This window comes from Balaenoptera physalus (genome assembly GCF_965194825.1).
Source record: "Balaenoptera physalus genome assembly, chromosome: 10".
Taxonomy (NCBI): Eukaryota; Metazoa; Chordata; class Mammalia; order Artiodactyla; family Balaenopteridae; genus Balaenoptera; species Balaenoptera physalus.
The window spans coordinates 65784598-65797383 of NC_138889.1; the positions used below are offsets into that span (position 1 = coordinate 65784598).

General features: G+C 41.3%; 1 protein-coding gene across 1 annotated transcript in view; it reads right to left on the bottom strand.

Annotated features, from left to right (window-relative positions):
- Positions 1–12530, bottom strand: part of OVCH2 (ovochymase 2) — a 31358-nt gene extending 18828 nt beyond the window's left edge. Inside the window, exons 1-11 of the mRNA XM_082476337.1 lie at positions 10696–12530; positions 8946–9037; positions 7306–7478; positions 6863–6958; positions 6485–6636; positions 5656–5845; positions 4507–4530; positions 2715–2805; positions 2464–2588; positions 1525–1665; positions 1017–1147 (exon numbers count right to left, since the gene is read on the bottom strand). Coding sequence (XP_082332463.1) covers positions 1017–1147; positions 1525–1665; positions 2464–2588; positions 2715–2805; positions 4507–4530; positions 5656–5845; positions 6485–6636; positions 6863–6958; positions 7306–7478; positions 8946–9037; positions 10696–10899 — 1419 coding nt within the window. The 5' untranslated portion in view covers positions 10900–12530. The remainder of the gene's footprint in view (positions 1–1016; positions 1148–1524; positions 1666–2463; positions 2589–2714; positions 2806–4506; positions 4531–5655; positions 5846–6484; positions 6637–6862; positions 6959–7305; positions 7479–8945; positions 9038–10695) is intronic.
- Between the last annotated feature and the right edge of the window lie 256 nt (positions 12531–12786).

The following is a 12786-nucleotide window of genomic DNA, read 5'->3' on the forward strand; positions in this document are numbered from 1 at the left end:
AAGATCTATCAAGAAAGAGAGAGAGAATGGAAGGAAGGAAGGAAGGAAGGAAGGAAGGAAGGAAGGAAGGAAGAGAGGAAGAGAGGGAGAGAGGGAGAGAGGGAAGGAAGGAGTCCTCCTTCTCTTTAAACCCTAACTTGGTGTGGGAAATCCAACCTATCGGCCATACCTTTTTGTTTGTTTGTTTTGTTTTGTGTTTTGAATTAAAGGCTTCATTCTCTGGACTGTCATAACACTGCACCAATTTGGTTCTATTCCTGGGTCTCAGATCTCTTTTGGCCTCTTAAACATACAAGAACTTTGAGGTCTTGTTCACCCTTACTCCTTACCCGTTATTTTATAGTTTACTTTGTCTCCTTCATACACTCTCTTGCTTTCAATTATTATTTTAAGAGAAAGACTTCTAAATAATGCCTAATTCCAACCTCACCCTGACTGCAGTGTCATCTACCTGAAGGCATTTCTGCAGATGGCCCACTAGTGTTAACTGAACAAACACACAAATGGCCACAAACACCGCGAATCAAAGGCTGAATACACTCTGTATCCTGACATTCAAAGCCCTCCATACTTCGATCTCAGCCTCGCCTTCCACCACTCCTCCTGCTATACCTATGCCAGTCCCTGAAACTCTTCTGCACTGCACTTTTGTCATACACTCCCCACAAATTGTTTTGTTAGCAGTTTAATTAATAAGGAAGAAATGCTTGTTTCTAGAAAGGACTAGACACTGATGAAACAAGTTACCTGGTACAAAAATTAAGGCCACATTTCAACAAAATGTAAAGCACACAGTTGCCACCTAGTGGTAAGTGTGGGTAGTTACAGTAGAGAATAGGCTAGTCTGTTAGTCAACAAGTATCAATATTTATCAAGAACCTTGTGTGCCAGGTGCTAGGTTCTAGGTACTAGGGATACAGCAGCAGATACATCAGATAAAATCTCTGCCCTCATGGTGTTTATGTGAACGATTCTCTGGAGATCCTCAGCAAAGTAAGGGTAACCAGGGTCAGTACCTTAACTAGGTGATGTTTGGGGGCTTGAAAAACCCAGTTGCAGCTGGCCATGTTGCTGTAGTCTTCGGGATAGTGAAGACTCTGTATGAGGCCTTCTTCAAAAAGGATAGTTAAGGAGCTGCAGCCTGAATCTGCAACACAAGGGAGAACGTCCAAACAATGGCATCGCCACACACAGAGGGACCCTCTTTGTTTTCCCCCTTGTGTCTCCCGTAAGTGATGCTTGAACTGACTCTTAAGGCAGAGCCATCAAGAAGCGGGAGGTCTGTGCACTGGTTCTCGAGAGCTCATCAGGCCCTCTCAGCTCACTTGGGTATGCAACAAACACGCTTTAGCAGGACTGCAGAAGGAGCCCCTGCACCCTGCATCTCACTTGCCTTGAGCTCCTCTCTGCTATGGAGCTCAGTGGGCCTTGGGTGGGGGGCTCCCTACCCCTCATCTAATTCCTATGGGTCCTCAATTTCTGCAAAAGGAATGCATAGTGTGTGATAAGAGTAAACGGTTTTACCAGGAAGGTAGTTTGGTTTAAGAGCTTTATACGTGAGATTAAACCCAACAGCATAATCTGTGGCATCAGAGATGAACCTCAGCCTTATAGCGTTGGAGCCAACAAGAACCGATGAAGCCAGGCTGTCTCCACAGAATTTCCCTGCAACATAAGAATGAAGAGTTTTGGTTCAGAGCCTAGAAAACAGCACCCATTAAAAGACTTATGGGGAAAAAAAAAAAAAAAAAAAGACTTATGGGGAACTAAACTTTCATGATAGTGCAGGCTTGTCTAAATCAGGGTTTCTCAACCTCAGCACTACTGACATTTTGAACTGGAACGTTCTTGGTGTTCAGGCTGTTCTGCACATTATAGGATGTTTTGCAGCAATCCTGGCCTCTACCCACTGGATGCCAGTAACATTCCCTCTCGTTGTGATAACCAAAAATGCTTCTAAGACATTGCTAAGTATCTCCTGGGGGAGGGAGGGGGTGGGCAAAATCATCTGCAGTTTATAACCACAGAAACACTCCTCCATTTGTTTCTTATATAAGTAACCTTTATCTCCTACTTGCGGTTATCTGTTGGTATCTTCCTTCTGAACTGGACGAGGCAGGTAAAGGTCATTTTCATGCTTAGGAGAGCAGCATTCTGCCCGGGAGGCCCCAAGAGGCACTGCTATATGTCTACATTTTACTTCTGATGGGCTCCAGGTCTGGCAAATGAGTCTAGGAAGCCTGTTTCCATGGGCAGCAGATGCTGTAAGTGAATTGCACTGTGGCCCTTACAGCCCTCACACAGGCTCAGATTTTGTTCCTTTCCACTCTCAATTCTAAGTCTCAAAATTGGAGACAGGAAGTGCGGTACTTATAGATGCCTCAGGGCGAGACATATTGTAACCAGGCCCCATTAAGTCCTCCTAGCACTAATGTCCATTTGACAATGTGAAAATCCACTCACCAGTAAGTGTGTCTTCTAAAGAATATATTGACAGGTAATTGTGGTGACAAGACTCTGCATCGAAGTGGGAAAAATTGAGGAGCACGTGCATTCCCTCTGGTACAAACAGGGTCCAGACACACATTCTGAAGGTAGATACATTGAGAGGGTATTATTTCTCGATGGAAAGCGACCGTCACAGTCCAATGAGTGGGGCAGAGTCAAACTGGAGGTGGGAGTCAAGGGCAGGGGAGGCAGCGGGGGCTACTCACTGCTTGCTCTCATAATACAGGAAGGGGCTTTCTGGGAAGTGCAGCTCCCCTTCTGATGCTCTGATCACACGATCCTGCTCACTGCATGAGGCTGGGAGGGAAAGCCACGAGAATCAGCGCTAACAGTGAGGGCTAGCCACAAGAGCCCTTTCCCTCCAGAACCTGTACAGACACTGGGACCTCCTGGTTCTTCTTCACACACGCTTCCTTTCTCCACGAAATCTTTTCCTATCTTGGCTTCTATGATGCCTTATTTTTTGTTTCTTGTAGATCCTGCCTAACCTTGAGATTCTATGATTTCTTCTTCTTTACTCTTCTTTCTTTGGCCCCATAATTCCACTCTATAGATGCAGGTATTTCCTAGGTTCTATTAGTTTTCATTTCTCTCTACACGAGCCCTCTGATCCATTTCATTCACACCGTCAGTTGCAACTGTTATCTCTATCTGAACTTCTGATTTTTCAACCACCTCCTAGATATCTCCCCTGAAACTTAACATGCTACAAAAGGACTTCCTCTCAGTCTGCAAAACTGCTTCCACTTCTGATTTGATTAACTTATGTGCCCTTTTCTTAGCTTTCCATGCTCAGAACTTTGGTGTCATCTTTCATTCCTTCCCTCCCTCACCGCTCTTAACCTTAGTGACTATCCTGGCCTAATTCATCCTTTTTCTATGCCCTCCTTTTCATTCTTTGGCCATTGCCCTCGTTCAAGCGTTATATTCTTGTCTCTTGACATAATCTCATAAGTCCACCTTGAATTATTGATATTTTCCTCTCCAATTTATCCCCTATGTGCAGTTCTTATAGCACTAAAGTATAGCTCTAATCTGTTTATCTAATTAGTCAGCTTCCTATTACTCAATAAAGTCTAAATTTTCTTGACTGGTGTTCAAAGTTTCCATATTTTGTTCTCAGGTTACCTGTTTAGTCTTCTCCCTCATAAAAACTCATCACATAGCCTACACTTCAACTGCTTTGATTGACTTACTGGGTCTCTATTACATCCTAAATTTTCATATCTCCATATTTTAGTATCCATCTTCTGATAAGGATGATTCCTTGAGCTGGAATAGTTTTCTTTACCTATATCCCATTTCCACCTGACAAAATCCTACTCATCCTTTGTTCTTTAAGGTTAAGCTTAAAAGATGTCTGTGCTCCAAAGCCTCCCTTGTCTTTTTTTTTCCCCCAGCTAGAAGCAGCCACTCACTCCTCTGAGCTCTCAGGGTACTCTTTTTCCACTTTGCTCTTTGGAGATAGTTCCACAGACTCACAGAACCACTGAAGATTTGAGCTAAAGATGCCTTTGAGACCACCTGGTCCAAACTCTTTCCTTTTTGGATGAGGAAACTCAGGTTCAGAGGCAGGAAGGAGCCTGCCCAAAGTCACAGAGTGAATTCATTTCAGACCTGCAGTGTAACCCTGGGGGTGAGTCCCCTATTCTTTCAGGACAAGGTGTGTAGCTTCCGGACCACATCTGCCATGCCCCACCTCCTCCCTTGTGTCTTGGATCCAAATCTAGGATCTGCCAACTGTTTGCTGAATTGAACCGGAGCTCTGGATTGACAAGTGAACTCGGAGGGAATGTGGCGCTCCTGCTGGGTGAAGGGATGAACTCACCCTCCCTGGCTGGGGATGAATGGCTGTGGGTGCTCCTAGCGATGGTTTTATACCTAGTGATTATGGAGAGCTCTCGCAGAGGAAGACTTTTGATTATAAAGGAACCGATATTCAGAAATCCTAGAGATTAATTCATGCTCCTGGAAGAACAGGCTACAAGAAATACCCACCTCTGGAGTGCTTTCTCAGCTTCCCTGGGAAAGAAAAAGAAAGATGTAATTCAAGGTTGTGATACCCTGAACAATATTTCAAGAAGTTAGCATCTCCCTGGGTCAAAAGTGCAGAGGTTTTTAAGTCAATTTGCAACTAATGAAAATATAATCTGTGGAAAGAACAGAAGGGATAGATTGACAAAGCAGCAAAGTGGCCTTTGTGCTTTAAGAAGATGATTTCACTTTCTTTATTAAGTGGGCTGCTTAGCTTGGGGATTACACAAAGCAAGAAGAGGTCATCTGGTCTACCCCTCTAATTTTTCATGAAAAGGGAGGCTGTAGATGGAAGTAACACACCCACAACTGCTGGATAGCTACAAGTTGAACTGAGGACTCCGAAACCTGCTAGTGTACCGTATACTTGAACACAAACCCAAGTTCTTCCTGAACTAATTTGAATTAACTCCTTTGGGAAAGAATAGAAGTCCTATTTTAGGCTGGAAGCCACCAGTTAAGAAAACAATTAAGTTGTATTTGGAGGCAAAAATGAAGTTTCAATTAACTCATTGGTGAATCTAGTAGAAGGATGTATATAGACCCTGGCCTTTTCAGACTTATGGTACCTGGCTCTATGCCAGGCCTTCTCAACCACAACATTACTAACATATGGGACTAAATCATTCTTTGCCATGGGAGGGGGGCTGTCCCGTGCACTGTAGGATGCTTAGCAGCATCTATAGCCCCTACCCCTAGATGCCAGTGGCACCCCTGTCCCCTGTTGTGACAACCAAAAATGTCTCCAGACATTGTCCCCTGGGGGACAAAATTTCCCCTCATCGATAACCACTGATCCATGCTATAGCTTGCTGAATCTTGCTAGCACAGTTGAGAAGTAAGTGGTGAAACATACCACCAGCTGAGACAGTTTCAATTAAAGGCAAATTTGACAAAGTCTAGGATGGATATATTCACGTTTCATTGAATATTTGTACACTGTACCACACATCATAGTTTACCCTTGTTTTAGACTCAGTAAATACCACAGTCCTTATGTGAGACACTAAGAACAGAAGCAGAGGTTGTCTGCTCAGTGGTCCTGACTTGTCTAGACTCTGCTGATGCTCTCTCTTCCCCTAGCTTCTTGAACTTATGTTCTGGCTTGATTACCAATTTGGATGTGTTTGTGGATCCAGGGAAGCACTTTAGTAAGATCTGTGAAGATCCCAGGGGATCCTTGATCATCTTTCTGCAGATTATTTCTCCATCCTCGACCACAGCCCAAACCCCAGGAAGTCACACCAGCCAGAGTCCAAGTCCCTTTCTTATTCCGGCACATGAGGGAACCTCCTGAGTCTCCCTGTAAGGAGAAAAGGGCTCTGTTACTGTCATTGTCAGTGTCTGTGCCCCACAAAGGTGCTAGATGAGGATTAATGAATTTCTTCACTTCTATACTTTGGACTCAGGGGCCTGGGAGAATAGGCAAGCACAATTCACAGTCAATCCTCAAATACCATTGGAGCCTACCAAGTCCACCTCCTTCTTCCCCATCCTAAGCTTTCATCAAAAATCAGATTGTTTCCTTCTCCTGTCTCATCCTACAGGCTCAGAAAAGTCTTGTCCAGTAGTGAAATCAACCTCAAGTTTGGTCAGCAGGAAGGATGGAGGGAAAGAGAAAGCTCCCATTATACACAAACTGGAAATCTCTAAGTAGGAAAGAACCACCTATCCTTCAGGGCTGGAGTACCCTAGTTCATTGTTGGCATCATCTCCGTTATTTGGTCTTTTGGAAAGAGCAGAAGACTTCCTCTGAAAGCGCAGTCTCTGCTAAAAACAGGTTGTTTAAACTGTTCTCTATTTTGACTTGACCTCCCTTTTCAGTCCTGATCCTTCTTTCCCGAGTCCAGGCTTGCCTACAGCCTTCTTTCAGCCCCTCATCTGATGACAAAGCTGAGGGAAGCCCTGCCTGGGACCTGTCAGCCCAACCATTCCTGCCTACCTGACATGCATCTCTTCCTCCATCTGGGAAGCCTGTGCAGAGAAAGGTCCGCCCACTAATGGGTTTCTGTAAGGTCAACAGAGCTGTAATACACTCATCCTGGGTCAAAATGGGCAGGTTCACTTCCTGCAAGACTTGTGGGACGACGCCATCTAGAAAACACAGAAATGAGAACGCCAGCAAGGCACTCTTTCACCCTTTCTGTGTTGAAGATGCCCCATTCAGGCTTGTGTATTTTGGAAAGATTTGAATTTCGAAGTACAATGTGATAGTGTCTATTTTAAAAATGTCTACACAACTGTCTTTTTAAAATAGATTAAAAATTCTCTTTTCTGATTACTAACCAGAAAGTTCCGATATGAGCGTAAGAGTTCTTACCTTCATTCAAGCGGCCCCAGCCTGTGGTTGTACAAATAAATCCAGGCTCAAATTGTTCCCCTGGCTCTGGAAGACACACGGGCCTCACAGACTGGTCTGAAGAAAAGAGCAAGGCAGGGCTTGTTTCATTCATGGAGGAGAGGATACCATAAGCCACTCACCAATTGGCATCTAGGTGGTTTCCCAAAGACCTTGTGATATCTGTTTGGCACCTCCAGGGGTTACTTGTGAAACGAAGTAACTGACTCCACATAATCCTATATCTAAAGCCACAAGCAAAGGTTTCAGGTAGGGGAACCTCCAGCTCAAATTCCTATCTCAAAGTCCATGATCCAGAATTCTTGGGCATATGCTGCATAACTTATACTGTAGGAAATGTGCTATGGAACAGAAGTTCTGGAGCACATGGGGCAGACAATTCAGAGTGAGCTTCAAATGTTTACCAAAATGGAAAGCTCCAGCCATCTTCAAAAGAGCAATATCATAATCCATTGGTTTCTTGGTAGAGAAATATGGGTGTATGATGATGGTTTCAATGGTGAGGGTTTGCTCTCCTGGCTCTATATAGCTCAAGTCATATTCTCCAGCAGTAACGTTGAAAGTTGATGCAATATTTCTATGAGGAGGAAAGAGTAAAACGGATGAATTTCATTGAACCTCTGAGTACAACTGCAGGGGTTGACAAAATGACCTCTTCAAAATGACATGGATAGATAATGTAGGTGTGAAGCTGCTGAACAGAGAAAGTGAGAATGATTCCAAATGTTGAGGTTCCCAATGTGAGTGAGGGACTAGTGAAAAGTGGCCTCATATGGAGCCAATAATATGATAAATTGAATACCTTGCAATGTTATTTGTTAAATGCCTAAGGGTGTATATACAGTGTAATTCAGGGGTCTAAAGCTATATTCAGCTACCCCAGATGGTTGGCCTGGCCTCAATACCAGTGAGATCCTTTGGGAGTTTCTGGTGATTCCCATGAAGTATGCTGCTTTAATGTCAGAGATATAATGCATAATGCACACCATGAAAGATGTAATAGCACCATAACTCTGATGTTCCAGAGGGTACGCACACTCAGGGCTTTGCGACTGATTACAGCAATGGGAAGTGGGGATCTTCCCCTACTTCCTTTATGTTTGTAATTTAGAGATCTAGCATGACATGGGAAACACCACTGTATTCCCCTTCTACCTGCAGCAAAGTTATCTGAAAGGAACTTGATAGGATGCATTGAGGTGGATTAAGAGCTTTGGGTTTGCCATCTCTGGGGATCTAGAAGAGAAGATTTTATACAAAATTGGAAAAGACATCATTTTCTCTTGGTATATTTCCCTGGCTCTTGGCTGTATTTAAATACCAAACCTAATACATAGCAACTCTCTAGCCTAACCACCTGCCACATTGCAGTGAAATTATCAGTTGACTCTTTTTTAGACTATCAACTCTCAGGGGGCAGGAATCATATCTTAGTCATCTTTGTATCTTTGATACCCACTAGTGTACAGCACTAAGTAAATATCCAGGAGATGTTTGTGGAGAAAGAGGGCAAATAGGGGGACATAATCTTGATTGCAGCTTTATGAATATCAAGAGCACTGGCAACAGTAGACATTTGGAGCACACAAGAAAATGGATAAAAGATGGAAATTGTTAGAGTGAAGTTCAGAGAGGCAGGATCAATAGAAAAGAAGACACAGGAGCCTTCTTCGTGTTTTACTGTCCTCCCTTTGTTTTCTTTTATCCATTTATTAAGATGCATAATGAACTGGATGATTTTTTTTCACTGAAATTTAAGAAAACTAGGAGAGAACTTTCAGAACTCCATCTTTGTGATGCTTTTTTCTCACTTGGATATTATTCTTTATTAACTTCCAGTCCATTTTAAATAAGGAATGGATGTTTTCTACCATGTTGTGTACCCTCTGACAATGACCTTGAGCCCTATTTGTATTATGCAATTAACATGTTCTCCCCTAAAGCATACATCACACCATTCCATATTTAAATAGAGTTATTGCTGCTGATTCCCAGGGAGAAGAAGAGCAATCTGACCTTCATCAATGGGCTGGGCTTTCCCTACCTGTTTGCAACACAGTGAGCAGCTGTGATCACCCACTCTGGAGAGATGATGGTCCCACCACAGACATGCTTCTGCCTTCGTTTCAAAGACACCTGAATTGCAAAGACCTTAAATAGGAGCAAGTTAATGCCCTGGGATCCCCCCAAACCTGGTGACTGAGCATATTCTGAAATAGAGACCCAGATATCTTACTCATAAATATCAGAAATCATGGACTGTGAAGTGGTAAACCAATCACACTATAGCTCAGAAAGAAGAGCAATGCTGGAACCAGAATATTCCTACCCCTGGCCCACAGGAGAGGTAGTTAACTTGAGATGATTGGCTATAAGGTTTTAGTAAGTTGGTAATAAAAATTGTGGGTATTTATTTATTTATATGATAATTTTACCGTCTGTTACTCTAACAATATGAATAATATCTGTGAATGAAGAGAAAGAAAAAGAAGCATAAGATACAGAATAGACCAGATGAAGAAGTTTGGGATAAAGACAAGGTGAGGGCTAAGGGAGTCTTCCAAAGTCTGTTCCAATTCCTCCAAGCCTCTTAGAGAAAGAGTCTGGATTTACAACTTTCTTATAGTTTTTAACTATTTGACCTCTACAACTGCTTCAAGCTTATTTTTTAATCTGTCTCTACAATAGATTTTCTATCTTTGGCTTGTCCTGTTCATGATGTTTGGCTTGACTCCAACATGACTTATAGGGTACAAGCAAATACTTTTAATTCCACTGTTTAAATTAGAAAAGAAGCGATTTATTAGAATTGTCTCCTTTTCGACCAAAAATTATTCAATGAGCAATTGAAAAAAAAAATTAATACAGAGAAAAGGCAAAGAACAGAATAAAGCACAAGTAAGTAAAAGTCAATGAGTCATCCCTGACTATGATTTGAATATGGACTTCTGAATTGACTAGCCAACCAACTGACCAAGTAAGAATTTGATCAATCAACTCTTCAAACCAGGTAATTAATTCATCAGTTAATCAAATGACAATGATTCAGCCATTCCATCATCTCACTGAACACAGACTCAATCAACCAATCGTTACCAAATATCCACTGATCTAAAAGTTAATATGACTGATTGACTCAAGAGAAGTAAAAATAAAGAGCTATTGTTCTACCTACAAAATGAAGAGGCGAGAATATAGCATGGCTCCCAAGGTAAAGAAAATTGGGAGACTTTCAAAGACAATAAATGCCATAGGCTAAGGGCAGAAGCACAAAGGCATTTCTATGGCATAGGAGGAACAGGAAATTAGATTGAGACAGAATTCTTAGGACACTAACTACTAAGGAGGCAGTACTCTTGATTATTCCCTGAAGGGTCCTACGGTATAGGTATGAATCTTACATCCCAAGCATAAAGTAGACCTATGGCTACACCTTCCCTCATCATCTTTAACTATAACAAGATAAGTATGTTTTAAATATATTTATTGAATCAGAAAATTATTTTTTAAATTATAAATTTGAAGTGGGATTTTTGTATTAGGGACTGAAAGTTTGGGATGGCATTTCCAAATTTTGGAGCAAGCCAATAGCGCTTGTAACTATTCTGAACACACCTTTTCTAGAAGTCAACTGATGGACATCAGGAGTGTCTTGGATCCTTGTACTAACTCATGAGATCTCTGGTGATGAACTAAGCAGAATAGAGCATACTGATGAGCAGCATGGGTTCTGAGAGATCCAATCCTGAGACAGCTCATAATCCAACCACAGGAGAATGTTCCCTGAGACTCACCTGCCAAGGGTAGGAACCCTTTTCCACTTGTCTTCCCCCAACAATGCGACTGAAAATGTTAAGGTAATTCAAAGGCCGTGACTTAACCAGACTCTGCCCACAAGTGGGAGCTAGGGGGAAAAAAGACAATAATTTAGAGATTAGATATCTCTTAGGACTGAGGGGTACAGGAAACTCTTCTGAGCAAGAAATACTATAAGACATGGAACATGTGGCAATACTATAAAATGGCTTTAAGTTATTTGTGGAATTTGCTGTGATTTGCGGTACAAGGGATTATTCCACTTTTTCACATAGGACGTACATATCATGAAGAGATCTACTTTTCTGACATGAAGATTTAGGGCCTCAGAGGTAGATCTCTGCTGGGGTAGCACGAATACAGTCCCCTTTTGATACTGAGCCATCTGACCCCTTAGAGGCTCCTCACAGCACTCTGTGCCTCTGTGACATTTATCACATGCTGTTATGGTTATCTTTCAACCCCACTAGACTGTGAGCTCCTCAGAAATAGGAACTTAATCTTGAAATATCTGTATCTACAGTATCTAGTGCAGGTCCCGATTCATAGAAGTTGCTCAATTAATTGGTTGAATGGGTAATACTATAGTCTGCCTTAGATTGTAATTGTGTTTGCATCTTTTCCTCTGCTTGACCCAAGAGACTAAGTCTGAGATCATGGTCAGTGGTGCCTGGCACACAGTCAAATATTGGATTTAACTTGCTATAAGAGTGGAAAGTATCAGGTTGTTCAATGATAGTGGAGTAGAGGGAAGACAGTGTCCTGATTCACACACCGGAATGGCGTTAGGGTAGAAGGGTTGCTAGGTAATGGGAGAAAGAACTCTTTCCTTTTTGTGGAAAAGATCTTATCCTTGAAAAAGTTGCATTTACTTACTTATTCTCAATATCTGTTCTGCTTTTTTTTGTTTGTTTTGTTTTGTTTGTTTGTTTTTGACTCTTCAGCTAAGAGATGGGCTAGATTAAGATGCTGAAGACTGCCTGGTAATTTAAGGATGGTCCATGTTCTGTCCCTACTGCAGGTCCTTCTTTTCTACATGTTCTCTAGGAGGGCCTAGTATGCCCTCTCTCATAATCACCCCACTTCTTTACATAGTTGAATTCTCTAATCCCTATTCTTCAGCTTGGAGATCACTTCAACTGAGAACTCTTCCTTGATTTCCTCAAATTGTGTTAAGTATTTCTCCCCTGTAGTTCCTCTCCCCTCTTATAGTTTCTACCATGCAGTATTATGATAGTGAATTGTTTGTCTCCTTCATTGTACTATGAAGTACTTGAGGAAAAAAAAATCCTATGTTTTATTCATCTCTGTATTTCCAAGATTTAGCACATTTCTAGCTTACAGTAGACACTTATAAAAGTTGGAAGGAAGAACAAATGATTTTTCTTGAAAATATATCCTTGAAAGCATAGCTATTTAGATTAATATGTTAAAATATATAAAACTCTTTCAAATAACTTCTCATTTAAGCCCCATTCTCTGCCTGTGAATCAAGAACTATTACCCCCACATTACTGATGGGAAAATGAAGGATCAAAGAGATACACAGCTAATTAATGACAAAGCATGGATGTAACATTGTCTTTTGATTCTGAACCCAATACAGGCATAATTTTGAATCAAAGCTTATTTTCTAGCTGTTTCTGTTGACTGAATCATAAATACCTTAGACACAAAATTTAGTATTTCCTGAACTAATTGAAGCAAAGATAGAAAACATGATAATTCTTGAGGCTGGTACAAATCTGACTGTGAAGAAGCCTGCCAAGAACTGTTCTCAGAATGTTACTTGAGGAAAAAAAGATCATTTATATATATATATATATATATATATATATATATATATATCATTTATATATATATATATAAATAATAGACTACAGGAAACATGCTTTGTATTTCTCAGCAATATAATTTTTTAAAAGATTACAAATGCTTCCAAATTTATGCTGATTTCCAGAATTTGTTCCATGAAAGGAGATGGGATTGTGGAATGTGTCCAAATAAGTGAACGATTCCAGTTTTCTCCAGATCAGTGCAACTTGTCCAAGTTGTATTCCGTTAATGTT